This window comes from Mustela nivalis (assembly GCF_964662115.1).
Source record: "Mustela nivalis genome assembly, chromosome: 4".
In the NCBI taxonomy this organism is placed as follows: domain Eukaryota; kingdom Metazoa; phylum Chordata; class Mammalia; order Carnivora; family Mustelidae; genus Mustela; species Mustela nivalis.
This window is the reverse complement of record NC_139023.1, coordinates 27,039,313-27,066,257: the sequence shown is the minus strand read 5'-3', so window position 1 is coordinate 27,066,257 and position 26,945 is coordinate 27,039,313. Positions and strand designations below refer to the sequence as shown.

The 26,945-nt window shown below is 38.3% G+C and overlaps 1 protein-coding gene across 15 annotated transcripts in view; it reads right to left on the bottom strand.

Annotated features, from left to right (window-relative positions):
• Window positions 1-26,945, bottom strand: part of FRYL (FRY like transcription coactivator) — a 255,767-nt gene that overhangs the window by 104,121 nt on the left and 124,701 nt on the right. For all 15 annotated transcript variants that reach the window (XR_014311074.1, XM_082728344.1, XM_082728341.1 and 12 more), the window contains 9 exons: window positions 25,660-25,713; window positions 22,241-22,380; window positions 21,205-21,301; window positions 11,128-11,207; window positions 10,603-10,683; window positions 7,657-7,825; window positions 7,276-7,368; window positions 2,058-2,156; window positions 960-1,061 (listed from right to left, as the gene is read on the bottom strand). Coding sequence is in view for 14 of the 15 variants with exons in the window: in XM_082728344.1 (XP_082584470.1) it covers window positions 960-1,061; window positions 2,058-2,156; window positions 7,276-7,368; window positions 7,657-7,825; window positions 10,603-10,683; window positions 11,128-11,207; window positions 21,205-21,301; window positions 22,241-22,380; window positions 25,660-25,713 (915 nt within the window). In the remaining variant the exon portion in view is untranslated. The remainder of the gene's footprint in view (window positions 1-959; window positions 1,062-2,057; window positions 2,157-7,275; window positions 7,369-7,656; window positions 7,826-10,602; window positions 10,684-11,127; window positions 11,208-21,204; window positions 21,302-22,240; window positions 22,381-25,659; window positions 25,714-26,945) is intronic.

Below are 26,945 nucleotides of genomic sequence, written 5' to 3'. Positions count from 1 at the left end.
TTTCTCAAATACCCCAATGACGTATAGGGTCAGAGAAAAGTCATTTAATCTATCTGTGCTTGCTTTCATTGTCTTCAAAGTATAAAAGTTTTTGATGTTATCCCTAACTTAGAGAAGTAACAGGAAATGAAATGTCATGTCTATCATGTTTCTATAACTTGTAAGCAAATACTCAAACATATCTATCCATGCATCAAAAACAGTGTTCATATCAAGCATTTCCATGACATTCAGGTGAGGGGCAGTGCCATGTTTTATGCAGACACAAACTGAGCTCCTATCCACAGAAGAAAGGAAAATCCCATTAGCAGAGCACCCTGCTAGCAGAGTACCCTGGGAAGATAAAGATCCTACTATCGCACAGTTTTGTTGACAACAGTGAGAGACTGGACATGGATATGCCAAATAGCGTTAGTAACAACCATTTCTTGGTTCAAGGCAGAATCATTTAAGGAGCTTTCGTACCCATGTGGATCCAATACCAGGCTTTTCGATTCCACCAGGCATACTTACATTAAATGTGCTTTTTAGTGACATTTAATATCCAGGCTTGTTTCCTTTTCAGACTGGGGACAACATTACTTAATTTTTTCAAAATGCAACACAAAATAAGTATCTGGAAGGTTCTGTAAGATTAATACTCTGCAATTCTAAAGGAATGTACTTATTAACAAATACTGCTAGATCTAAGATAATATAAACAACAGCTGTTAAAAATGTACAGTTTTGTGTAAGTCAAACTAAATTTTCAATCACAAGTTTATTCATGTCGATACATGATTCCCCACAGAAAGAATGATTATAAGAAAAGCAATATGGTAAAGTATTACTATTCAAATGTACCAGTAACAAGGAACATCTTAATACATATAGTGCAATATATATATATATATATACACATAAGTGAATATAGTATAGTCAAGAATAATTACAGGTCAGAAATGTGACTTACGTCTTACCTTTAAATGTGACAAACAGTTCTGTAGGAAAATATGCCAGTTATTTAAAAAAAACTGTTTCTGACTGACACATAAAAGGCAGGTAATTAGTGGATATAGAGCCTGTAGGAGACAGGGAAAGGGGGATTAACATTTTTCAGGGAAAAGCACTGGATCTGTTAATTATATTTATTCTCATACAAAGAGAAGTACATTTTTTTAGGCAGGATTCCCATGTGTCATAAGAGGTACGATCTCACAGAGGAATCTAACAAAAAACATGATAAAGAGCAAATTTTCTATTAGAACAACTCCTTAACCTGCTTTTATTTTTCCACAGACCCATCGCTCCTTCAAGCAGTACAGGGGTTAGTGATCCCCTAGGATCAAGGACGGACTGGCACTAAAATTTGAGCTATCCAGGTACGTGACTTCAGGGCAGACACATGATGTGCCCCAAGGCTCGCTTTCGGAGCTCAGAATAATAATTACGTGTCTCCTACAGTGTTGTGAGGCTTAAAGTAAAACAAAGAATGCAAGGCACTTTGTTCAATGCCTGGCACAATTACTATTTATTCATTATTAGATCTCTATCGTAAGTGGTTAAGTATTTGTCTAAGTCTCCACACTTTCTCCAAGTTGCATAAAAATTTACAGAAAATCCTTTAACATTATATGAAATGGGTGGTTAAGCGGGGCGGTGGGGGGGGTGGGATAAACCTTAAATCTCTGAATAAAAATGATGTCATTAGACAGACAACGGTTCCTAAATAATCTAATACTTCTGAGTGCAACTTATTATAATGTAAAACAAGGGAATTTATGGTTCAATAGTATAGTCAACCTTCCACATAGTATAATACATAATTTAAAGCAGCTGTCAAGACAGGCCAATACCTAGAATGAAGTCTGAATCACCTATCAAATGTAGAGCTAGTCCAATTAGGACTAGAAAATGTTAAAAAGAGCAGGAAAAATATACAAAACTTGCCCTTATGCTGTATTTTGGATATTTTATAATTTCAGCTTTTATAATTCTCTTAAATCTCTCCTGAATTCATAAATCAATTACTCTAACTCCTAATGAAATATGTAAAGGGTTGAAGTGCTTTTCAATACCAATGAATGCTTCTTTCTGGAGCTCAGTTCAAAAGTAGTCTGATAGAGCATCTCCACGAAATTTTTCAAACAGGGAACATTCACTTCATTTTTAACAGCCTAGGTCAAGAGATAATAGAAAAAGAAAGAAAATGGTTACAAACATTAAGTTAAATGATCCAAGAATTACAAGAAACTTCTGTAAGGTTCGAAATCGGTGAATAATTCACGACTATCGGGGCGCCTGGGTGGATCAGTGGGTTGGGGCCTCTGCCTTGGGCTCAGGTCATGATCTTGGGATCCTCGGGATCCTCGGGATCCTGGGATCCCATGATCTCAGGTCATGATCCTGGGATCGGGCCCCAAGTCAGGCTCCCTGCAGAGCAGGGAGCCTGCTTCCTCCTCTTTCTGCCTGCCTCTCTGCCTACTTGTGATATGTCTGTCAAATAAATAAAGAAAATCTTAAAAAAAAAAAAAAAGTAATTCACGACTATCTCACTGAAGTCCTGTGAACTGCCTAATGACCACTGTTCGGGAAAGAAGATAAGCCCAGTCCCTGCCCTGAGAACTGGGAAGGAGAGCAGACAAGTGCGCATTCGCTAAAGCAATCAGATGGTTGCAAGAAAGAAATCCTCGGTGCTCTGCCTCGCATAGAGGCCCCTAGAGAAAACCTCTGCAAGGAAAGAACACTTCAGCTGAATCTAGCTCCTCTTGCCTGCAAAGAGTGCAATAGTTCCCTGCCGTAACCTCTGGCCTTGTCCTCCACCACCCCGCCCTCCTGCCCTGGGATGTGGCCACATCAGCCAGCTTCTTGCTGTTCCTAGAACATACCACGCATGGTCTTGCTTCCGGGCGTGTGCACTGGTTTCTAATGCCCAAGAAGCTCTTCTAGCAGTTACCACACAATCACCTCTTTCCAGGTGGAGGTCTCACCTAATCACTTTATCTAAAATTTCAACTTCCTTACTCTTTCAGCAATTCTCACCCCCCAGCCCTATTTTACATTTCTCCATAGTACTGATCACCATCTACATACTATATGTTGTACCTACTAGATGACTATCTGTTGTCTGCACTAAAAGTAGCTAAGAGCAGGGAGTCTTTTTTCCCTTGATCATTCCTGCATTCCCTTTGCACAGAAGAGGCTCTGATCTGAAGAAAGCACTCCATACATGTAATGAATAAGTGGGGTCCAACCAGGCAAAGGAGGTAGGAAAGTTATTAAAGAGGCAAGAAGGTTCCAGACAGAAGGAGCTCTATGTGCAGAGTGGGTGCTATGGATTGAACGGTCACCTCTCCCACAATCCAAATTCGGATACTGAAGTCCTAACTCTGTGGACCTCATAATGTGTGACCTTATTTGGAAATTGCAGATGTAATTAGCTAAGTTAGGATGAAGTCTTATTGGGGTTGGGGTATGATAATCCAACATGATAGCTGTCCTTAAAAAAAAAAAAGAGAGAGAGAATTTGGACAAAGACGAACACAGGAGAACGCCATGTAAAAATGAAGGCAGAGCATAGGTGACGGTTGTGTAAGCCAGGGAAGGTCAAAGACAACAGAAACTAGTGAGAGGCTTGGAAGAGATTCCTTCTCAGCCGTCAGAGGGGATTAACCTGCCAACACGTTGGTCTCGGACACACGGCCACCGTAACTGTGGAGTCAATAATTGTTGTTTAAGGATCTAGTTTGGGGTATTTTGTTAGGGCTGCCTTAGCAAACAAAGCAAACATGGCAAAAAAAGAAGAATCAGGGGTGCCTGGGTGGCTCAGTGGGTTAAGCCGCTGCCTTTGGCTCAGGTCATGATCTCAGGGTCCTGGGATCGAGCCCCACATCGGGCTCCCTGCTCAGCGGGGAGCCTGCTTCCCTCTCTCTCTGCCTGCCTCTCTACCTACTTGTGCTCTCTCTCTGTCAAATAAAAAAATAAAAAGTTAAAAAAAAAAAAAAAGAAAGAAGAATCAGGCAACACAGTATTAATGGACCACAGTCAAGGGTCCTTCTTCCTACAACCTGCTCCTTCTAATTAGCTGGGAAAAAAAACCTAATCTCAGGTAACTGGCAAAACCAATGACAATCTGGGATTGGATAGGCAGTAATTCAAACTACTTCTAGAAAAACAAACTGAGCACATGTATTAAGGATAATAGACTAAAACTGATCGTTTTAGAAAGGATTTTATAAATTATATCATCTTGGCTAGAAATGGAAGTTAGCAACTTTCCATTTATTCAGGCTTTAGTTGAAAATTTAAGAAGTGGAGAAATTTATTTTCATCTTGAGACTCAAACTGTAGTTTAGACTTTGATTTTATAATATTGAATTAAATGGCTTGTGATCTATATATTCATATGAATTGATTTATGGCATTCAGGTCCTATCTAGAGCATGCTTAGAAAAGGTGGGCAGGGAATTGTATGGAAAGTGAAGAATTTCAAATATTTATGACAGTGATAGGTCTGATTTTTCATACCTTTCTTGAAATTCTTACTTACAGAAACTATTTCCTTATAATTAAATATTTGAAGATTTTTTTTTTAATGGGTATGAACAAAAGTCAAGAATTATTGCTTTGCAGGTAGTTTGGGTCAGATAGCCTCCCACTCCAGTTAGTCAGTTCTGTTTTTTATAAAATAAACCTATCATTTAGAGAACCATTACGGAACATGACAGAGTCAGATATATAGACCCACATATATACAGCCAATTGATTTTTTGTTAAGATTTTATTTATTTGAGAGAGAGATTGAGCAGTGGGGAGAGGCAGAGGGAGAGAGAGACAAAGAAGAAGAAGACTTCCTCCCGAGGGAGCCTGAAGTGGGACTCAATCCCAGGACCCTGAGATCACGACCTGAGCCAAAGGCAGACGCTTAGCCGACTGAGCCACCACCTAGGTGCCCCTCAGCCAACTGATTTTTTGAACAAAAAACTAAGCTACTTAGAAAGAATTGTCTTGTCAACAAAAGGTCAGATGGTGATGGAACAAATGGATAGCATACGTAAAAAAACAAAAACTTAAAACCTGGTCATACCTCAATCATACACAAAATTAACTCAAAATGAATCCAGACCTAAAATTAAGCCCTAAAACTAAAATACAGGAGAAAACCTTTGCAACCTTGGGTTAGGCAAAGACTCCCTAGCTATGATACAAAAAGCACAATTAATGAAAGAACAAAATGATAGATAAGACTTCATCAAAACTTCCCTTCCAAAGAGAGTTAAGATAATGAAAAGACAAATTACGATCTAGGAGAAAATATTCACAGAGCATATATCTGATAAAATATTTTCACCTAAAACACGTTTTTAAAATGTATTAGGATGCCTGGGTGGCACAGATGGTTAAGCCTCCAACTCTTGGGAGCACCTGGGTGGCTCAGTGGGTTAAGCCTCTGCCTTCGGCTCAGGTCATGATCTCAGGGTCCTGGGATCAAGCCCCACACTGGGCTCCCTGCTCAGCGAGGAGCCTGCTTCCCCATCTCTCTCTGCCTGCCTCTCTGCCTACTTGTGATCTCTCACTCTCTGTCAAATAAATAAATTAAAAAAAAAAAAAAAAGCCTCCAACTCTTGGTTTCAGGTCAGGTCATGATCTCGCGAGTTGTGGGATGGAGCCCTGATTTGGGCTTTCTGCTCATGTGTCACTACAATGGCTAAAACTAAAACAACTGACTAAAACAAGGGGTGGTGAGGATGTGAAGGAACTAGAACTCTCTCACAGCTCCTTGGAAAGCAAAATGTGTAACAATTTTGGAACATGGTTTGACGATTTATTTAATAACCAAACATACACCTATCATTCGATCCACCAATTCCACTCCTAGACATTTCCCCCAAAATAAATTTTAAAAAATTTGTTTTCCTCATACACAGAGTTGTGCATAAATATTGACAGCAGCTTTATCTGTAACAGCCAAACACCGGAAACAACCCAATGTCTAAAAACAGGTGAACACATAACCTACTCAAAAAAGGAAAACCCACTGATATATTCCACAACACAGCTGGAACTCAAATTACTCAGAGTAAAAAGCTTTGTTCTGTAAAACTCCATTGATATAAAATTCTTAGAAAACCAATGTAGAGGGATAGAACATCCAAAGTTGCACTCACCAAGGTGGGGTGAGTGGGAGGGTTAATTAAAAAAAAAAAAAAAACAGAAACTTTTAGGGTGTGATAGATATGTACATTATCTTTGGGGGGGTATTGCAGAGGGAGAGAGAGAGTCTTAAGCAGGCTCCATACCCAGTACAGGGCCCGACATGGGGCTCGATCTCAGAATGCTGAGATCATGACCTGAGTCGAAATCAAGGGTGAGAGCCTTTACCAACTGAGCTACCGAGGAGCTCCAAATATGTACATTATCTTGATTGTGGTGATGGTTTCAGTGGTGCATCCAGATGTCAAGCCATATACTCTAAGTATGCATAGTTATTGTATGTCAATTTGACCTCATGTTTAAAAATGAAATAATGACATACATGAAAAGAATATGTACACAGCATGTGTAGTATACTGAAAGTGAGTAGCATATAACATATACAGAACAACTAATTTGGGTTAGAGAAAAAAAGAAACCCATGGGAAATAAAAATCCTGGCATCTAAGTATTATAAAATCCCTTAATTCTACTTATAGCATGCTGTTACTAGTCACTGCAAAAATTATTTTCAAAAAACACACTCCTTTTACACCAAGAAAGGCTTTTATAAATCTGCTTCCTAGATGTTAATGCAATCATATTTATAATAATCCTATCTTCTAAGTAATTTAGCAAATATAGTTCAACAAGTATGATGAATGTCAACAGCAACTACAGAACAGAATGTTTACAATCGAGAAAGTCCTGCAAATTCCAAGGTACACGTTACAGTACTTTGAACATGGAGTATCTTCAGAGGCTACTAAAATGGCCGCCACATTTTAGAAGCAAAACCATGAGTAAATGCATTGAGCAACTTCGGGCAGCCATGACAGAGAGGCATAACCTAGAGGCTACGTTGCAGATACTCTGCCCTCCTAACAGTCTCTGAATCCTAAGGGCCTGGGCCCATTTTTTAATTAAAAGACGAATCAGTGCTCTACTGACATTTGGCGAGTAACCACTTTTCCCGTATCCACATTACATTCCAAGTTTCCACTTATTAGTCTACAAAATTACCAGAAAGAATATTTCATGTGGCAACTTCTTCAGTGAAAAGGTACTTTTTAACATATAATATAAAAATTAAAACATACTTACAGCAGCTACAGGGATAAGAATCTCCACAAATAAACCAGCAAGTGCATGTTTTATATCTTTATCTTTTACTTCTAAGAAATATTGAGCACATTCCTTGAGGGGAAAAGAGGCATATATTAGGTTCACAAAAGAGGAAGACTTAAGAATTTTTAGGATCATGATAATTTTCTAAGTACTGTCATTTTACCGAAAAGTTAAGGTCAAGACACGCTCAAATTAAAGAAGTTAATTCGAACTCGTGACCAGTTTAACACTTGTGGTTAGGAATTAATAGCAATGTCATTAATTTCTATACATTTTGTTTCTTTTAAAAAGTCCTAAAGAGCAAGAATAACCACTATGAGGCTAATTCTGATCCCTGCAATGGAGAAGACTTATCACCTGCATGAACTGAAAGGATGCTTCAAAATCTTCTACAGGATACATTTTTACTCGAAAAAATTTCATTCCCATTATTAAGCTGATGATGCTTTGTACCACGTGTGGACTCTGCTCCTTTTGCCGTAGCTCTTTCAACTCTGTCACAAACTTCTTCCTCACAGCCTGAAACCTGCAATATATATGAATATACAATAGGATATGAACTTAAAACACTAGAGTCCCACACGATTTTCAACATGGGAATCTAAAGATATTATACCTAGACATCATCTCTTTTCTTGGCCTTCCTCAAAATTACCAGAGAAGCATAGAGAAAAACATAGTTATTTGTCATTCCAAATCTACTGTTCATTTATTACAAAATCAAATGTTCTATAAGTAGATAAAATAAGATTTCGGGGCAACCAAGTGGCTCAGTGGGTTAAAGCCTCTGCCTTCGGCTCAGGTCATGATCCCAGGGTCCTGGGATGGAGCCCCGCATTGGGCTCTCTGCTCAGCAGGGAGCCTGCTTCCTCCTCCTCTCTCTCTCTCTGTGCCTGCCTCTCTGCCTATTTGTGATCTCTGCCTGTCAAATAAAAAAATAAAATCTTAAAAAAAAGTTAAGATTTTTTATTCCTATCATAGCATCCGTACAGCTTCATTACCGTTTGATAATAATCATAATAAAAACAAAATCAAATAATCCACCCATAAAACGTCCCCCTATCAATCAATCTTTAATGTTTAAGGCTCCTTTTTATAAAGTCTGTAATTTGAGGTATACGGAGAACAGAGTAGGGACTACACAAATTTGTTCAAAGACATGAACCAAAGAATTTTAGACCACCATCACTTAAAATTAATTTCTCCTTACATTGCAGAAAAACTGAAGGAGAGGACTGGGTGGACATGGTCTCCTACAAAATGAATAAGGGAAAGAACCGAAATGCTTTAAAATATAAGCACCATCCTGGATTCAAATGACCAAAACTATTTTCTCTGCTTACACTACAAAGAGATACCTAACAATTTAATAACCAGTAATACTTAATTTCCCCCCTCTATAGAATATGAAAGAGCTAAAGATTTTACTATTAATGTTACTTGGGGAAACCAGTTCCTGAAAGTAAAAATAACAAATGAGGCATATTTTCCAATAATCACTGTCTACATAGGGGAAAAAATAGTGCATACTAATGAAATATGGATACACGATGGAAAATACTACTTATCCACCTCCATTTGAGTCTTAACAAAAAACAATATCATTTTTCACGAACGTATTCTTTTGCATCTCATAAAGAAAATATAAAGTAGATAAAACCCTTCCCACTGTAATAACACTAGAATCCAAGGGTATTTCTTTTTTATTAAATTTCTCATAATAATTATTAGTCACTAAAATCACAGGAACCAAACATTAACAAGAAGTGGACTTGGCTTCTTAGAATTCAGAATGGTTTTCATCTGATGATTTCAGGACCAAAGACTCATTTATTTAAATGACATCCAAGAAAATATTCATTGATAACTTTTTGCCTCACAAATTTCCCAGTAGCAACAAAGGAAATTCAAATTCCATAGTCTTCAGAGCAACCACGAGATACTAAAGACAAACTTTTTTACTGTTTATTATAATGATGGTTCAAGGCAGTTCAACGAGTATAACTCCTAATGAACACCGTTATGGAGTAATCTATTATCTCCTTTTTCTTTCTTGGTATCTCTTCTATCTATCCAAAACACTATTTGGTGCTAAAACAAATAAGATAATTAGGAGGAAGACACTGCAGTCAGAAATGGAAGTGCTCAACTAGAAAGTATTAAAAGTCATTATTGGGTGCCTGGGTGGCTCAGATGATTAAGCACCTGTCTTCGGCTCAAGTCATGATCCCAATGTCCTAAGTTCAAGTCCCACATAGGGCTCCCTGCTCACTGGGGAGCCTGCTTCTTCCTCTGCCTCCCTCTCTCTCTCTTTCATGAGTAAATAAATAAAATCTTTTAAAAAAAAGTCATTACTAGCTCTGTAGAGTTCTAAACAAAACAAAACAAAACACTTCTAGGGGCACCTGAGTGGCTCAGTCGTTAAGCATCTGCCTTTGGCTCAGGGCATGATTTCAGGGTCCTGGGATCGAGCCCCACATTGGGCTCCCTGCTCAACGGGAAGCCTGCTTCTTCCTCTCTCACTCCCACTGCTTGTGTTCCCTCTCTCTCTGTGTCTCTCTCTGTCAAATACATAAATAAAATTAAAACAAAACAAAACAAAAACTTCTCATAGAATAGTTAAAAATAGGCAATAAGGTAATGTCCTGATTATTCCTGGTAATTTCCAATTTCCTTAATTCAGAATTTATGGGAAACCCCAAATAAATGAAAACAAGTTGTGAAATTAATGTATGAATGTAACTTTGAAATCCTCTAAGGACTAGAGCAGCAAAGTAATATAAGATGGAGTTCAAAATAACTATGGGGGCACCTGGGTGGCTCAGTGGGTTAAAGTCGCTGCCTTCAGCTCAGGTCATGATCTCAGTGTCCTGGGATCGAGCCCCGCATTGGGCTCTCTGCTCAGCGGAGAGCCTGCTTCCCCCCTCTCTCTGCCTGCCTCTCTGCCTGCTTGTGATCTCTGTCTGTCAAATAAATAAATAAACATCTTTACAAAATAACTACAAAAAAAAAAATCTAAAACTGTATCTATTATACTAGTAAGGAAGCATTCCTTTTTTTAAAAAAAAAGATTTTATTTATTTATTTGAGAGAGAAAGAGAGAGCAAGAACATGAGAGGGGAGAAGGTGAGGGGGAGAAGCAGACTCCCTGCAGAGCTGGGAGCCGGTTGCGGACTCCATCCCTGGACTCCAGGATCATGACCTGAGCCGAAGGCAAATGCTTAACCGACTGAGCCACCCAGGCGCCCCAAGCAAGGAAGCATTCTAAAACACAAACTGAAATCAGTGATTTATAACACTTACTTTGATTGGGCAAGAACCCCTGTCACCTCTGCATATAAATCGGCGATAATATGCACATTCCCAGTGTTGGTTCCTGAATATCTACAACAACAAGAGAACAAATGTATTATCAAAGTTTTCTATAAACTCTCCCTAATAAATCTGAAAATCTCTCGTCAGGGTGTTATATAGTTTCCCCCCTCTAAACATTCATCGAAAGGATAATAAAAACCACATGAATTTTCTTCTATCTGGATTTTACTTTGTCATGAAATTTAACCTTCTAATTCTTATAAATCCAATCAATAGTTTTAAGAATTTTTTAAATAAAATCTTTCCTATGGGGACGCAGCCTAAAAACAAAACAAAACACCTTTCTTGTAAGCATTTGGTGTGGATTCAAAAAAGAAGGAGGGAAAGAAGGAAGGGAAGGAAAATGCTTTGAACTCTAAAAACAAATGATCAATGAGAGTTTGAATTATACTTAAATGGTCCAAACGTGGCCTGCAGAGAAAAGCATCGATCCCAAGCTAGCATTTTACTTACCCTTCCTTATGTTTAAAGTGCTTGAAAGCTAAGTTTAGAACTTCGTGAACTAAGGGATCGGGTACAGGATGAACAGGAATCTGGAACAAAACAAATTGTCAAGTCGGCAAGAGCTAAGTGGGTTACAAATCTTTTCCGAGTGTTCTCTACATTTCAACTAATTAAATCAATAACCAGTTTTCATTTCCACGATAGGATCTATTACTAATTAGTCAATCTTCCCCTTTTCTAAGGATGTTATTATTTTCCCTGAGAATTCAGTTACCCATCTAATTTAATAAGCTCTAAGTTTAAGAATGTTAGCTTCATAATCAAAATTCCTTGAATTACAGCCCATAAAGGGGAACAAGGAGACATGATTGCTGATGTGACTGTAATTATCACTGCCCAGAAATTACGAAGACACCCACATGTACCTCTTTGCAACACGTACAGAAAAGCGACCTCTAGCTGAGCCAGCCACACATTCCATTAGTCTGATTTTCTATCATAAACAGCAGCCAAAACAACACCAACTTTCTCAACAACTGAAAACTATGTATGGCCTTAGTCGTATTAGAAATTTGTCATTTAAATATCTTTGTTTTGCTTGGTTCTTTAAAAGTTATATGCTACTTCCTAAGACATAACCAAAATATTTAAACCAGGAAGTAAAATCCCTGCCTCATCCCTCTTTTATCATCTCTACTAATAGCCTGGTGTATATCCTTTCAGATTCTTTCCTACACAAACCTTAGGTTTCTTAACAAAATGATGCATCTTTCCATGTCAGTACTTAGAGTTCCTCCTTTCTTCTCAATGGCCATATACTACTCAGTGTACTGTAATTCATTTAATGAGCTTTCTATTGCTGAACCTTTCATTCTGATTTTCAATAATCAATATACATAATGTTATACAATAAACATCCTGTACATTTAATGTTAAATGCTTGTGTAATTCCATGGGAAAGAGCCCAAAAGGAGGAACAGATAGATCAAAGATTACACAAGTCACCACTGATATATATTCAAGTTCTATACATGTGTGCGTCTGTTTTTGAACTCACTGTTCTTCATTATTAGACTTTATGAATAAGTTCTGATGTCTGGTACTGAAAGTCCCCCTTATTTTTCTTCAGAGAGAGCTTAGCCCTTTTTGGCCCACTGTTCCTCCATATTCAACTTACAGTAACCCTTCAAAGTTACAGAAAAACTGTCGGGATTTTTATTGGAGTTGCAGTCAATCCACAGATCAATTTGGGGCTAACTGTATTCTTCTACATTCACATGGAATGTCTCTTCACTTCTTTAAAGGTTTTTAGCAAGGCTTTATAATTTTGTTTTTGTCCTTGGGTGGGCTTTTTCCTAATAAGTATGAAGAGATGCTTGATTTAATTAGTAATAAGGAGAATGAACATACACAAGGTATCATTTTACACCCACTCAGTGGGGAAAAGTCGGACAATACCAAATAGTAGAGATAACATAAATAAATGAGGTTTCACAGACATTGCTGGTGTTAAGTTCAAATCAATATTTTATACAGCCCACAATCTAGTGAAGCTGATCAAAGTATGCCACCACAAAACACGGCACTTTGGCACGAGAATTATTTTGAGCTGAAGCCAACTGCACTTTCCAGGTGCAGGAAAAGCTCTCCAGCCTCCTCCTTTCTGCCTAAAAGCAGTCTCCCCTCCTCTTTCCCATAACAAGAAAACAACCATTATCATCAGAAACATGAGATAGGACTGCACAAACTTACTAAACAGCCCTTACCTTCCATGAGATCCCCCACATATCTTCCTTCCCCCAATTTACCACCCCTAGAAGCCCAGACACTTTTCCTTTGTTTTGTCACTCACAATGTGTTGCTCTTTATTAAATTTTAGGGTCTAACCATTCTTTATGTCTTTAACTTCTTTCCCATGAAGCCCTCAATATGCGTTAGTAATACACATTTCCTCTGTTCATGTGATGGTTGTCAATTTAATTTGCAGGGCTCCAGGAATGAACTTAAGAGGGTGGAACTCCACTACAATAGCAATTATAGGCCTAAGAAAACCTAAGAAAGTATGTATAGCTGCACACTTCACAGATTAATCCTAGCAACATAATGTTGAGTGAAAAAGTAAGTCCCAGAGGACAACATATAGTATGATACGTTCTTTAAGAAAATCAGAAGACAAGGAAAATTTACTATTCAAACATATATGAAAAATCTTTAAAAGAGAATAATTAACATAAAGATCAGTGTAATGGTACGAGGGTAGCCAGGGATTGAACTAGAAGAGATTCATATTATTAGGCTTAAGCTATAGGTATTTGGGGCCCACAGGTAACCATTATATTGTAAACAAATATAGAGGCAGCCACACAGAGACCAATGATAACAGCATGTCTTGAATCAAGATCAGGATTTCTCCCATTCTGTGGCCCTGAAGTCCAATTAAAACAAAACAAAACACAGGAATTCCACACTTCCTTAAAAAAATTTAACTATATATATTAGAGAAAAATTCATCAATAGGATAAAATCATAATAGAGATTTTATCAAGAAAGCCACAAACTAGCCTGAGGTAAAGAACAGCAGGGAACACTAATTATTCAGAGATGGTCAGACAATGTTTCATGAGGGTTTGATAAAGGAGAATTTTAATTTAAAGTAAAGATAATTTTTTAAAAAGATTTTATTTATTTATTTGACAGAGATCACAAGTAGGCAGAGAGACAGGCAGAGAGAGAGGAGGAAGCAGGCTCCCTGCTGAGCAGAGAGCCAGATGAGGGGCTCGATCCCAGGATCCTGAGATCATGACCTGAGCTGAAGGCAGAGACTTTAACCCACTGAGCCACTACTCCAGGATAACTTATTTTTTACAAAGGTAAATCAGGAGTCTATCAGGTGGGAGCTGAATTTAGTCCTGAATAATGACTGGGAGCTAGTTCCAACCTAGTAAATAGGAGAGAGGCATTAGAAACAGTAACCATGATTACACTGTAATGAGGGACAAGAGATACAAGAAATCCAGTCAGTAACTATTCATTGCCATTTATTTAGCTCAGTGAGAATACTGGCACTATTTTTAAAGTGCTGTCCAAGCAGAGGGAGGCATGCAGCTATGAAAGGCTGGAAAGGCTCATGGTGAACTTTTAACTCCAGGACGGAAGGCTATAGCTTTATCTTGGTTAAGCAGATTGATAATTTGTTGTTGACCGAAGAGGATCAGAGAGAGCATATGTCTCAGATTTCCTAGAAACTGGGACCATCCTAAAGGCCTGTACCTGGAATCCAGTTCGAAGAAAATGTGCTCCATCGCAAAATCAAATAGGGTTAAGTGAGGAAGCAGCTGAAATCCAAACTCTACCTGTCTTAGCTCTCAATGAACCTTTAAAAGTAGTAGCCTGATGACAGAGCAAAGATGTTTATGCATCTGTTTGTAGAAGCTGAGATTTGAAAATCCCATGTTAATAAATTGCACAGAAACTGAATTTATTCTACAGAATTCAGACTCTACAAGAATAATCTTAACCTTCGTCCCACACTGGAAGATGAAATTTTATTTTATTTTTTTTAAGAGTTTATTTATTTATTTGACAGAGAGAGATCACAAGTAGACAGAGAGGCAGGCAGAGAGGGAGGAAGGGAAGCAAGTTCCCCGCTGAGCAGAGAGCCCAATGCGGGACTCGATCCCAGGACCCTGAGATCATGACCTGAGCCGAAGGCAGCAGCTTAACCCACTGAGCCACCCAGGCGCCCCCTGGAAGATGAAATTTTAAAGCCAGAATTTCTTTAGCAATTAGAAATACTTAACTAGGAATTTTATGATTGACTATATAAATTATAAGAAATGTTTCAGGTGCACCTGGGTGGCTCAGTCAGTTAAGCATCTGCTTCTGGCTGAGGTCATGATCCCAGGGTCCCAGGATCGAGCCCCACGTCAGGCTCCCTGCTCAGCACGGAGTCTGCTTCTCCCTCTCCCCCTGGCTCCTTCTCTCTCTCTCTTAAATAAATAAGCAAAATCATAAATCAAACAAACAACAACAACAAGAAAACAACTTTTCCAGGGACACCCGGTTGGCTCAGTCGGTTAAGTGTCTGCTTTCAGCTCAGGTCATGACCCCAGGGTTCTGGGATCAAGTCCCACACTGGGCTCCTTGCTCTTTGGAGAACCTGCTTCTCCCTCTGCCTGCCTCTCTCCCTGCTTGTGTGCTCTCTCTCTTTCTGACAAATAAATAAAATCTTAAAAAAAAATTTTTAAAAAGCTTTTCAATCTTTCATAGGCAGACACTTCCTTATAGAATTGTAACAATCATGTTTGTTGATATAGGAATTTCAGAATAGTATCTGATCAATCAAGTAGATGCATTACAATCTTTTACTCGGTACCCCGAATACCTCTTTTTAGGATGATACTATTCTCTTATATTAAGAAGAAACCCAAAACAGTATTCCCCAAGTGTTCCTTTTATACACACCAAGCTGATAAATTTATTGTAAATAAACTATAATCAAATGTTTATATAATAAATAAAAACATTTTCTTTACTACCATGATAAAAGTATAGAAAGGCTATGGATTTTGGCTTAGTTTAATCAAGCCACAGCTTCTCTTTTGACTTTTGACTAGTTACATAACCTTGAGCAAGTTTCCACTTTCCCACCTATAAAACATAGACAACAGACTGGAACCCTATAATCACTGGTCCTGAGAGAATGAAAAATCGAGCATAATACAACTGGACATTGATTCTTGTCCTCTCCCCTTTTTCTTTTTCTGAAAGGGACTAGGCAAAAACTCTTACCTCCTGAGAAAGCAGGCCACACAAAGGGGCTAGAATATAAGGATGGAGATACTGAAGGGAAAGCCTGGTAGGGAAAAGGAAACCAGGGCCCATACAAGAAGCAAGGAGGCAGATGTCGTCTCCCAGCCTGATCTCCCCTCAACTGGGCCCATAAATAGGCCCTAAGGTATCAGAAACAGTTACTTACTATCACCCAGGCTGCTGTCCCGAGCACTGGGTCAGCCCTGGGGCTACCCACTGACGGTTAAAACGGAGCAGACGCCTACCACCAGCGGATAACAAACCAGTCAGGAAGAGGCTGTACCTGGATCAAGCATTTTGACTTCTAGAACCTATTCCACAATTCATGGCGCTAATCATACAGGCTGGGCCCCAGACATCTCATTAACCTTGCAATAATGCAACACTGCATTTTATGTGATTTAATTTTTATACTCCATGTACTGCTCTGTGCTGTGGTTTTACTATATGGATTTCCTCACAGGGATGTTCAGTGTGCTCGAGGCCAGAGATATGAAATACAGGTTAACTTAAACCTGCAATTTCTCCCAAACTGTCTTATTTGGTCCAGTGATGTCTGATGTCTAACAATGACAGCTAGGGACACTGCTGAGTCATGCTGTACACTCTAAGTTATTTCCCTCCTGTGGCCACCATCAACACCTGGTGTATGTCTGTGTGTCAGGCATTAGATAGGCATTTTTATAAATATTACTTGTAACACTTAGTCTTACAAGGTAGATACTGGTTCCCTATTTTACAGATGAGGGAACTAAAGTTCAGAAGCTGATGTGTACTTCTCTAGAAAATACTGCACGCCCAGTTTCTGCCATATAAAAATGCATTTGATAAAGGCAAAAGAGATCAAAGCTTTCAATTTAATCATATTGTAGCCAGAAATAGAAGTGAAAGAAGAAATAGGTTTTACCTAATTTTAAGAACGAACAAGATCAGGAAGCACAGACATTCTCAAAATCCCTATTTCTTCCCTTATTTTCAAGAATAATAATAACAGTAATAATAATAAAAACATTCTCAAATTGAATTTCTTTTTTTTTTTAAGATTTTATTTATTAATTTGACAGAGAGAAATCACAAGTAGATGGAGAGGCAGCCAGAGAGAGAGAGAGATAGGGAAGCAGGCTCCCTGCTGAGCAGAGAGCCTGATTCGGGACTCGATCCCAGGACCCTGAGATCATGACCTGAGCCGAAGGCAGCGGCTTAACCCACTGAGCCACGCAGGCGCCCCTCAAATTGAATTTCAAAAAAAAAAAAGCAACAGCAGTGGGGCGCAGGAGGCAGAACCTCTTTCCGCTTACAGAGGAGGAAGTCTACTTGCATGGAGTAATACTCCCACCTATACTGTCAAGACTTCTTTAGGCCTTGTCATTTGTGATTTCAGAAGCAGCACTAATTCTTCTTCAACATTCCATTAGGATATATATCTGGCAGAATCTTAACACCCAGGGGCGCCTGGCTGGCTCATCAGAGGAAGCATGGGACTCTGGACCTCAGGGTCATGCATTCCAGCCCCCACGTTGCATAGATTGGTTACAAAACTTTAAAAAACTTAAAAAAAAAAAAAAGATTACCCGAGTTTTATACCAAGGCCCTTCCCAGCACCACCTCCCAAACTTTAATGCTTTTATCACATCATGAAAGTGAAAAACAAAAAAATCAGGTTATGATAGGACACTGCAGAGTCAATGAGGCTCATTCATTCCCTAAATGAGCAGCTTTCAGTGCCAAGGGGAAGGAACGCATTTACCCTCAGAAAAATCACAAATAACCGCACAGCCTTCGGGGAACTCATCCACATCAAAAATGCACATGTGAAATCTGAACATAGTAAGGATGTACTCCACCTTCTAATACTTTGCAACAGCACGAATAAAACTAAGCTGAGAGCTGGAGATGGTTTACAAACTGAGTTTCCCAATCTTGTTTATTTCAATGAGTAAATGTCTGACTAAAATTTCATATGGAAAGAAAATTGCTTCAAACTTTCTAAATGTTGATGTTGTCGTTTAGACATGCTTTTACTATGAATTTGAAAGCCTTTGGTATTGACATGTTAAAATTTGTAGTTGGCCATGAGCCCAAGATTATGTTTGACTTTCTTGAAAAAATAAAATTAGGTCCTCTATCATCTTGAATTAATTTTGTTCCCATAGTGAATTGTACTCATTTCATCATATTTACACTAACTCAATTCTTTCTCTAATTTATGATTAAAACTTTAATTTTCCTAGATGCTGCCTATTTCGCCTAATTTTGTATCACTGATTTTACCAATATTCTTATTATTAATGGCAGAAAACTTGGAATAAAAAAGTGAACTAACTTTATAATCATCAGCAAGTCACTAAATTAAGAACATTTCTTCATCTGCAAAATGAAGATAACAGATATACTGACAGAGCCCTTTCCATGTCCCAGGCATTACTGTATTTAATGTTCACGCTTCTACAAAAATGATATTATCATCCCTCTTTTACAGAGAGGGAAAAAGGCAGTGAATAATAACTCATCCAAGTTACACAGCAAAAAAATGACAGCTGGAATGAAAACACTTGTCCTGGCTGTTTCCTAGTTTTATTACAATGACCAGCTGATACAAAGGATATAGAGCCTTTACGCATCATGAAGAGTTCTAAACACGCATGAAGACACAACAGATTATTCAAGAAACAAAAAATGTATAATATAGGATGTCAAGGACTAACCCGTAAAGAATATTTACTCCTCTTTATGACTGGCCCAACCAAGTATCAATACTTCAGTCTCCTGCGACCCTCTGTCTCATCAAAATAAAACTGAGTCACGTTTTAATATGTGTCTCTTATGGGGGGCAAAAGTAAAAGTCCTATTAAAGATATATGACACTGATTAGTCTCCAGATCTATTAAACCCTACATCACTTTGACACGGTAGAAAATTGGGTTAGTTCATCATGATACTTCAGAAAGTTCTATTGATTTTTACTTCATTTTCTCTGGTTTTATTAGTTTTGAAGAAGCTTAAAAAGACTTCCCTTTTACTGGGGAAAAGAAAAAAAAACCTATGCATGATTTTTAATAAATAAAGTATCTCACTGTTCTTTGTGACAGATTTTATTCTTTCATGGGTGCATCTGAGTGAAAGTATGAGGATAATGGTAAAAGAGAGAAAACAGTAGAAAGGCTGCTATAGATTGGAACAATATGGTGGCAGAACCAAAAAACAGAGATTAGCTATTAAAGCTGTTGTAGGAACACCTGGGTGGCTGCCTTTGACTCAGGGCATGATCCCAGGGTCCTGGGGATCCAGTCCCACATTGGGCTCCCTGCTCAGCAGGGAGCCTGTTCTCTTGTTTGCCTGCTACACCTCTGCTTGTGTTTGCTCTCTCTCGAAATCTCTGAAAAATAAATAAATAAAATCTTAAAAAAAAAAAAAAAGGAGCTATTTCTTTTTTCCCCACACTTTGAGTCCATGCACACCACGGATCTGAAGGGACTTTGTGGAATGGACTTTAAAAAATGGGCCCAATGAAAGTTTATGAATCCTATAGTCTTCTCCACCAGAAGAGCTATCTGCATTATTTTTTAAGAGGAGGAGGAAGGAAGGAGGATGAAGACCAAGAGAATGGGGAAGGGGAGAGGGCGGGTGAGAGCAGGGAGAACAGGAGAGAGAAAACTTACATAGGGTTATCTGTGCATAGAAGCTCTGAACCTGCTATGAAGGGCAACTTTCAGAGGAGACACTGATTGGCAAGCGAAAGAATGCCTCGGGAAACAAAGGAGAAAAGGTACCATGGAGCCAGATCAGAGATGGGCCTGAATGTCTAGGGGAATTTACAATTTCTCCTGCTCAAAGAAGAAACCCTGGATTATTTAACTAGGCAATGCAAAATGTTGGTTACCCAATCACTCACATGACCTACATCAGCACACAGGAGATGCTAGAGGTCAACCACAATGAGTCCTAGGCAAAGTCCAGTCATGGTCAATGGCCATTCTGGTCCTAAGCTCTTCTACCCCGAATTACGCTGGCCTCAGGCTCTTAGGATCCCAGCGAAACTGAGATCACAGAAAGCAAACCTGGTTTATTAGCACAACTCCCACAGCAAATTTCTTTCCTACACCTACAGAAAGAACTTTAAGAAAGGTACAAATTAATTAAAATGGGTTTCACCCCTGATTAATGTACTTATCTGCTTTTCATATTGCAAATTTTTATTTGTGAAATTTAGCTATTCAGATTTCAATGATTTTTCACATACATTATAAAAACAAAGGCAAAGTGTAAAAAAAAGTAACTCAAATAATTTTATATTGCTTCTGTCAAAAAAATTGGCTGTCAATTAACTTCTATATCTAACATTTACTGTTTGCTTTCATAATATATATTCTATTTCATTTTGTATAACAACAACAAAATCCTTGTCCAAATAGGTCATATGCAAAATGTGATTTTTTTTTTCTTTTAGGTTTCCTAACCTTTTCAAACATTACAAAGTACATGGCTGGAAATATATGGCTTGACTTTGAGTGATATAGAGCTTTTTAAAGACTACAAACAAACAAAAAATACTTTCACACATTTGAACAAAGTAGTTGATTTTAGTAAATAAAAAAACAAAAATTGACCAAAAAACAAAAACAAAAACAAAAAACCCACTTTCAAAATCAGTACAAGGACTTAGATGTATTTAAAGGTATACCTGTACTGACTTTGAGTAGTACAAATACACAGGATACCGGACATTAGATGCCACATTCACAAGCCCAGTGTGAACACAATACCAGCATCCTAACACACACTGAATAGACATGAAACATTTATTATCCTGAGGGGTTTTCACTTGTCCAAAAAGCACTTGCACGTGACAATTTGGTGTTCCCCAGGTCAACACGTCCCTATCTATCCCTTAACTGTAACTGTAGGATGATTACACATTGGAACACAGGCTTGATCACTTTGGAAGAGAAATTCTTTGAAACTGGACTGAAGTTGATGGATGACAGGTAGACTGTATTCACAGCTAAAAGCCTGTATGTAACCCATTTTCTATTCATCTCAATTTTGCTAACAAGATCTCCTATCTTAAATGGCATTTTGCAAAGGTAAAAAGAATAGGAAGTGATAGGTATGGGCCACGAAAGCCCCGGGCAACGGAAAAATGTGTAATTATATTGTAGAAATCTACTTAATGTGGGCCAGAATTTTAGACGTAACACCCTAGTTAAGGTAAAGGAAACGTGAAGGCAAAATAAGAATAAGGAACACAAACTCTGCAGAAAGAAAGCTTCTTACCTGCTTTAGAACTTCAACTAAAACTAAACAAAAAATGAAATCTACTGCTAAGTCTCTCCTTTCAAGAAGATAGTCTCTTTCACGTTGCTGTTCATCCCTGCAACAAGAACCCCAAATTAGGATTGCATTTAAGACCATACATTTTAAAATAGCTATTGGTTAACAGTTTGCTTATTTACTGAACTCCTCGTATGTATGGTGTCCAACAGCAACTGACAGTTCAAGTAGTTTTTAAATTACCCAACATCTATACGCTCTTGTTTTCTTTCTCGTGTTGGGTATTTTGTACAGTATTGATAAACACGTCGCTACTGTATCTGTCAGAAATTAAACCCATTCTAAAGGAATCAGTTAAGGAAAATACTTCAAATTTTATTTAGAAAATCTAACATTACTCCATATTTGATTAGTATTTTTTTTTTAATTAAGAACTGAAACAAAAATAGTAACTTTTCTGATGAAAATACAGTGCCGGAAAACTTTCTGCGCATCTAATGTGAAAAATCACAGGTGGCATCAACTAAAACCCAATTCCAAACTATGGATCATCTCTTGAACCCAGATGGATGTTTTATGCAAAGCCAACACCTCCCTGGCAAGTTTGAAGGAGGGAAGAGAAATTCGGGGACTTGAGCAACAGGGAGTCTCGCGGTATCATAATACAGGGTGTGGCAGTCTTCCTGTATCACAACTGCTTCCCATCACAAGCCATATGAACTGGACCTTTTCTGAATATTTTAACTTCTTCTAGAACCATTAAAGGTCCTCACTGAACTACTGAAATGGCGCTCCTGAAATTCATTTGACTATCCCAGTGATCGGTACACTATGGAGTTCCATCGACCTTAACTGGTACCTTCCCCTGATTTACACTTAAGTATGGACTATGCTTTGCTTTCACTATCATGTTCATAACGAAAGTAGTCCATGTTTTTGTTCAGAAATCAAACAATCAGTCTTTGGTTGAGAACACTAACGCCCCCTTCATTGAAAGCATTTCAATTCTAGGTAGAAGAGTGGAAAATGAGCCCCTTACCCCTTAGACTTTGTGCTGGATCGAGGCCTGTACTCATAGGATTCGTCTTCAGTTCCATTCTGGCGTCTGTACCAGTCAAACAAGGTGCGGAGTAAGGAAGGGAGACAGTGCTCTGCTACTGAGCTCATAGAGCTTATCAACTGAAAACACAAGATGTCACCAGAAGTTAAAGCACATCAAGGTGTCATACTCCTAACTCTATTAGCCATCATTTGGAAATGACCGATATTTCTAAGATGAACAGAGTAATTAAAAAAATTTTTAAAGATTTTGTTTATTTGTTTGACAGAGATCACAAGTAAGGCATAGAGGGCAGCAGAAAGAGGGTGGGGGGGAAGAAGGCTCCTTGGTGAGCAGAGAGCCCGATGCGGGGCTCGATCCCAGGATTCTGAGATCATGACCTGAGCAGAAGGCAAAGGCTTTAACCCACCGAGCCACCCAGGCGCTCCAATAAATGTGTTTTAAAATAAGAATTAGGGGTTTATCCAAGTAACAAAGTGGGCTAAGCTGTCCACCTTTTTCCTGCCTCTATATAGTACTCACGTGTGTAAAAACATGACCCTTAGTAACATCTCTGGATATAAAGAAGGATACCTGTGAGGGAAGTAGTACGTGTAACATGAGAAAACCACACCTGCCTCCTTCCCCAGGCCAGTTCCTCCACGCTCATGAGAACAAAAGGTTGGAAATAGTGCCGCTAGAATGAATGAAGAGATGAGGAACGGAGAAGACTGTGTTATGTGAGAAGTGTATGAGAGTAAACTTTGTGTCACTCTACCACAGAATGGAGAATTATAACTGCATTATTAATTTGTGACACCCACACATGAACGTATTGGAAACGCGCTGTAACAAGCTTTTAAAGCTTAGGATATGTAAGAGGACAGCATAAAGATAAACGTAGTTGGGATGAACAAATGTTCAATTTGAGGCATCCCGGAAACCATCCGAATTCTAGGTGAATGCCAGATTCATTTTACGAATGAACCCAGCATCCCTGCAGTGGCAGTAAGAAGCACACCAGCTATCATTAGCAAGCAGTCCTTAAGGTCACTTTTCATCTGAAGGATCTCAAGCAAAAAATCGCTCTGCATAGGAATTTCCATATCTGATGCAACTCATTGCCCATAAAATTAGTACTTCAAAGTATACAGTCAAACATTCTTTATTTTGTTTTTCTTAACTAAAAAAATGATGGGCTGCAGGAATATTCAAGTCTTGTTCAGGTCCAGGATTACAGAAAGTGTCAGTTAAAGAAGATAGATAGGTACCTCCAGGAATTAAACCTTTAATTTTCCTAATTCATCTAACTTCAAAATGTACTTCATCCAAGGAAATAGAAAAGAATAAAACAGTTTATTTGATTGTATAAGCTCTTCTTCTCTTTTTCATTATCTCTGCCTTTCTCTAGTCATACTTTTATTTATAATTAACCATAATTTGACAGGTAATGGTTTCTAATATAGAAAATTAAAGTAAAAACAAGATTCTAATTTTATTTAACTAATTTTTCGTATTTGTATTTTATAAACAATAAAGATAACTCAAAGCAAATCCTTTTAATATCTAAAGAAGGAACAATAAAATACCATCTACTATTTTAAGTATATATTAAAACAGTTTCTCCCACACTTGGCTTTTTATTGTTGGGGGGGAACAAAACTAAACTATGGGGCATAACCATTTAAGGTTTTATTAATAGTTTACATTAAAAAATGGAAATAGTCCTTAAAATACTTTAATAGAATTTCAAATTCTGACTATACATTTATTCATTAGTGAATTTAAGATCTAAATAATCTAAATATCTTTAAAATAGTATATTAGTAACAGATAAATAAAATTAATTATTGTAATAATTAGAACCTTTTGTAGTAACACTGAGATTTGGTGATCATAATGTTACTTTAACAGAAACTAGGCTTCCTCTCTATGATTTCTTCTTAGGTCACTAAGTGGCATATCCTTCAGAATCCCCCAGGGATCTATTGTAAAATACAGGTGCTGGAGCCCTGCTCTTGGTAACTCTGTTCAGAACCGGGCTAGAGTCCAGAAACACAATATGCTGTTAAGTCTCTACCAGGTAATTGTAGCCAGTCATCTTTATCTAGTCGATGAGATGAACATGAACATAAATTTCTGTTTCCTAGATACATAATTATGAGAAAAGTAGTACAGGAATACTAGAAACAAACAGCTAATCTGGGCTATTGGTTTTTGCAAACAATATATAATAAAATAATTCCTGAATGAACATAATTATGACAAAAATAACACTTGATCAAACATTTAATCTCAGCAAGAGGAAAGAATTAACATCCTAGGAATACTGCATTCAATTTTAAATATTAATGTTCTATTTTAAGGTTCTGATAGCCCCAAAGAGACAAAACCAAAACATTAAAAGGTAAAATATTATGGGGTGCCTGGGTGGCTCAGTAGGTTAAGTGTCTGACTCTTGATTTTGGCTCAGGTCATGATCTCAGGGCTGTGACACAGAGCTCCATATCGGGCTCCACACTGGGCATGGAGCCTGCTTAAGATTCTCTCTCTCGGGCGCCTGGGTGGCTCAGTGAGTTAAGCCGCTGCCTTCGGCTCAGGTCATGATCTCAGGGTCCTGGGATCGAGTCCCGCATCGGGCTTTCTGCTCAGCAGGGAGCCTGCTTCCTCCTCTCTCTCTCTCTGCCTGCCTCTCTGCCTACTTGTAATCTCTGTCTGTCAAATAAAATAAATAAAATCTTTAAAAAAAAAAAAAAAGATTCTCTCTCTCTCCCTCTGCCCCTTACCCACCCTTTTCTCTCCCTCTCTTAAAAAAAAAAAGATAAAATATTATTATGTAAAAATTTTATGAATTGGTACACAAGATTGAGGTATGTAACTGGAAACATTTTAAGAAGATTTCAAAGGACACAGTAAAGAGATTACCAATGAAAAGTAAAAAGTTTTCAGATGCTAAATGACAGAAACTGCGGTGCCTGGGTGGCTCAGTCAATTAAGCATCTGCCTTCAGCTCAGGTCATAATCCCAGGGTTCTGGGATCAAATCCTACACCAGGCTGCCTGTTCAGTAGGGGACTTCCTTCTCCCTCTCCCTCTCCTACTCCCCCTGCTTACACACTCCCTCTCTATCTCTCTCTCTCTGTATCAAATAAATAAATAAAATCTTAAAATAGTAAATAAATAAATGACAGAAACCAATCAAGTTCACAGATCATTCCATGAGCTATAACGGTCATAGTTCATAACTCCTTCCATTTGTTAAAAAACAAACTACCAATTTCAGACTGAATCTAATGTGTAATGATATAAAGGTTCACTATACAAAATAAAGCAATTTCTTAATATTGGATTTATTTGGACCAGACTGTTAGAATAAACATTTTCCTTTGGAGAAAAAATATCCCTCCAAAATTGGCATACCTGGTCAAACTGAAGATCTTCACCTCTTTGAAGAGATCTAGACAATGGCTTCTCCTATGGTTTAAAAAAAAAAAAAAAGTATGAATACAAAATATTAGAAATCTTATGTATGAAAAGCCGATTCCTGAGTTGGTTTTGTTTTTGTTTTCATTTGTAATTAGATTTATTTTAAACGAAGGTAAGACTCCCTCTCTCTTTCTTTCTCTCTCTCTCTCACACACACACGCGTGCGCGCGCGCTCTACTAAATACACAGACTACCTTTAAAAAAAAAAAGAAAGAAATATGTGTTTGCACATGGGGAAAGAAATTGGACAATTAGAATAACGGGAGGGTTGGGGACTCGGGATGGAAAGTTGTTACTACACAGAATTTTGTACCATTTGAAATTGCGTATTACAGAAGCCAAGGGAAAAGAGAACTACATAAAGAGCAAAGTACTGACGGTGAAACATGATACTTTCATGAGGTGACCTTTCAGTATGGTTGCTTCCTATTAATTTAATCTTCCAATTTAGTGTTGTGTCTTCCTTCAGCACACAACAGTACTGGAATTTTTTTTTTAACTTTCCATTTGTTCTGTTCATTTATTCGCTGAAAAAACACATACTGTGCTCCTACTATGAGCAAGCAACATCTGTGACCCAAAGAGGGCTCAGAGGACTCACTGCGGAAAGCTTAGACCCTTTACCCTTCAACAGTGGGCCTGGGGGACGTAACTGATAGTGAACTCTACCCTCTCATCTGCATGCGCACTCTTCTTTGCTTGTATGAAGAAATGACTCAAAAGAGGTCAGTCCAGATCAGTGTCTAAAGTTAGTACAGACAGAGTGTCACAGCGGGCACCTGGGTGGCTCAGTCAGTTACGCATCCCACTCTTGATTTTGGCTCAGGTCATGATCTCAGGGTCATGAGCTCCAGCCTCACGTCAAGATTTTCTCCCCGCCCCCCGGAAGGATGGAAGGATAGATAGAAGGAAGGAAGGAAGGAAGGAAGGAAGGAAGGAAGGAAGGAAGGATGACATTGGGACATAAAGGGGCCTCCACCCACTAGAAAACAAAGGAGTGAAGGAATGGGCTGTGATACTATGTTGCGATGGATTGAGAGGAAGAGGGAACAAAGTAAATCCTAGACAGAAATTTTGACGGACACTGGATACTGTGATGGTTAATTTTATGTTACAGGGCACCCTGTGATAGCATTTTCTGGGTTTGCCTGTGAGGATGTTTTGGGATGAGATTAACATTTGAATTGGAGAACTGAGTCAAGCAAGTAGACTGAGATTCC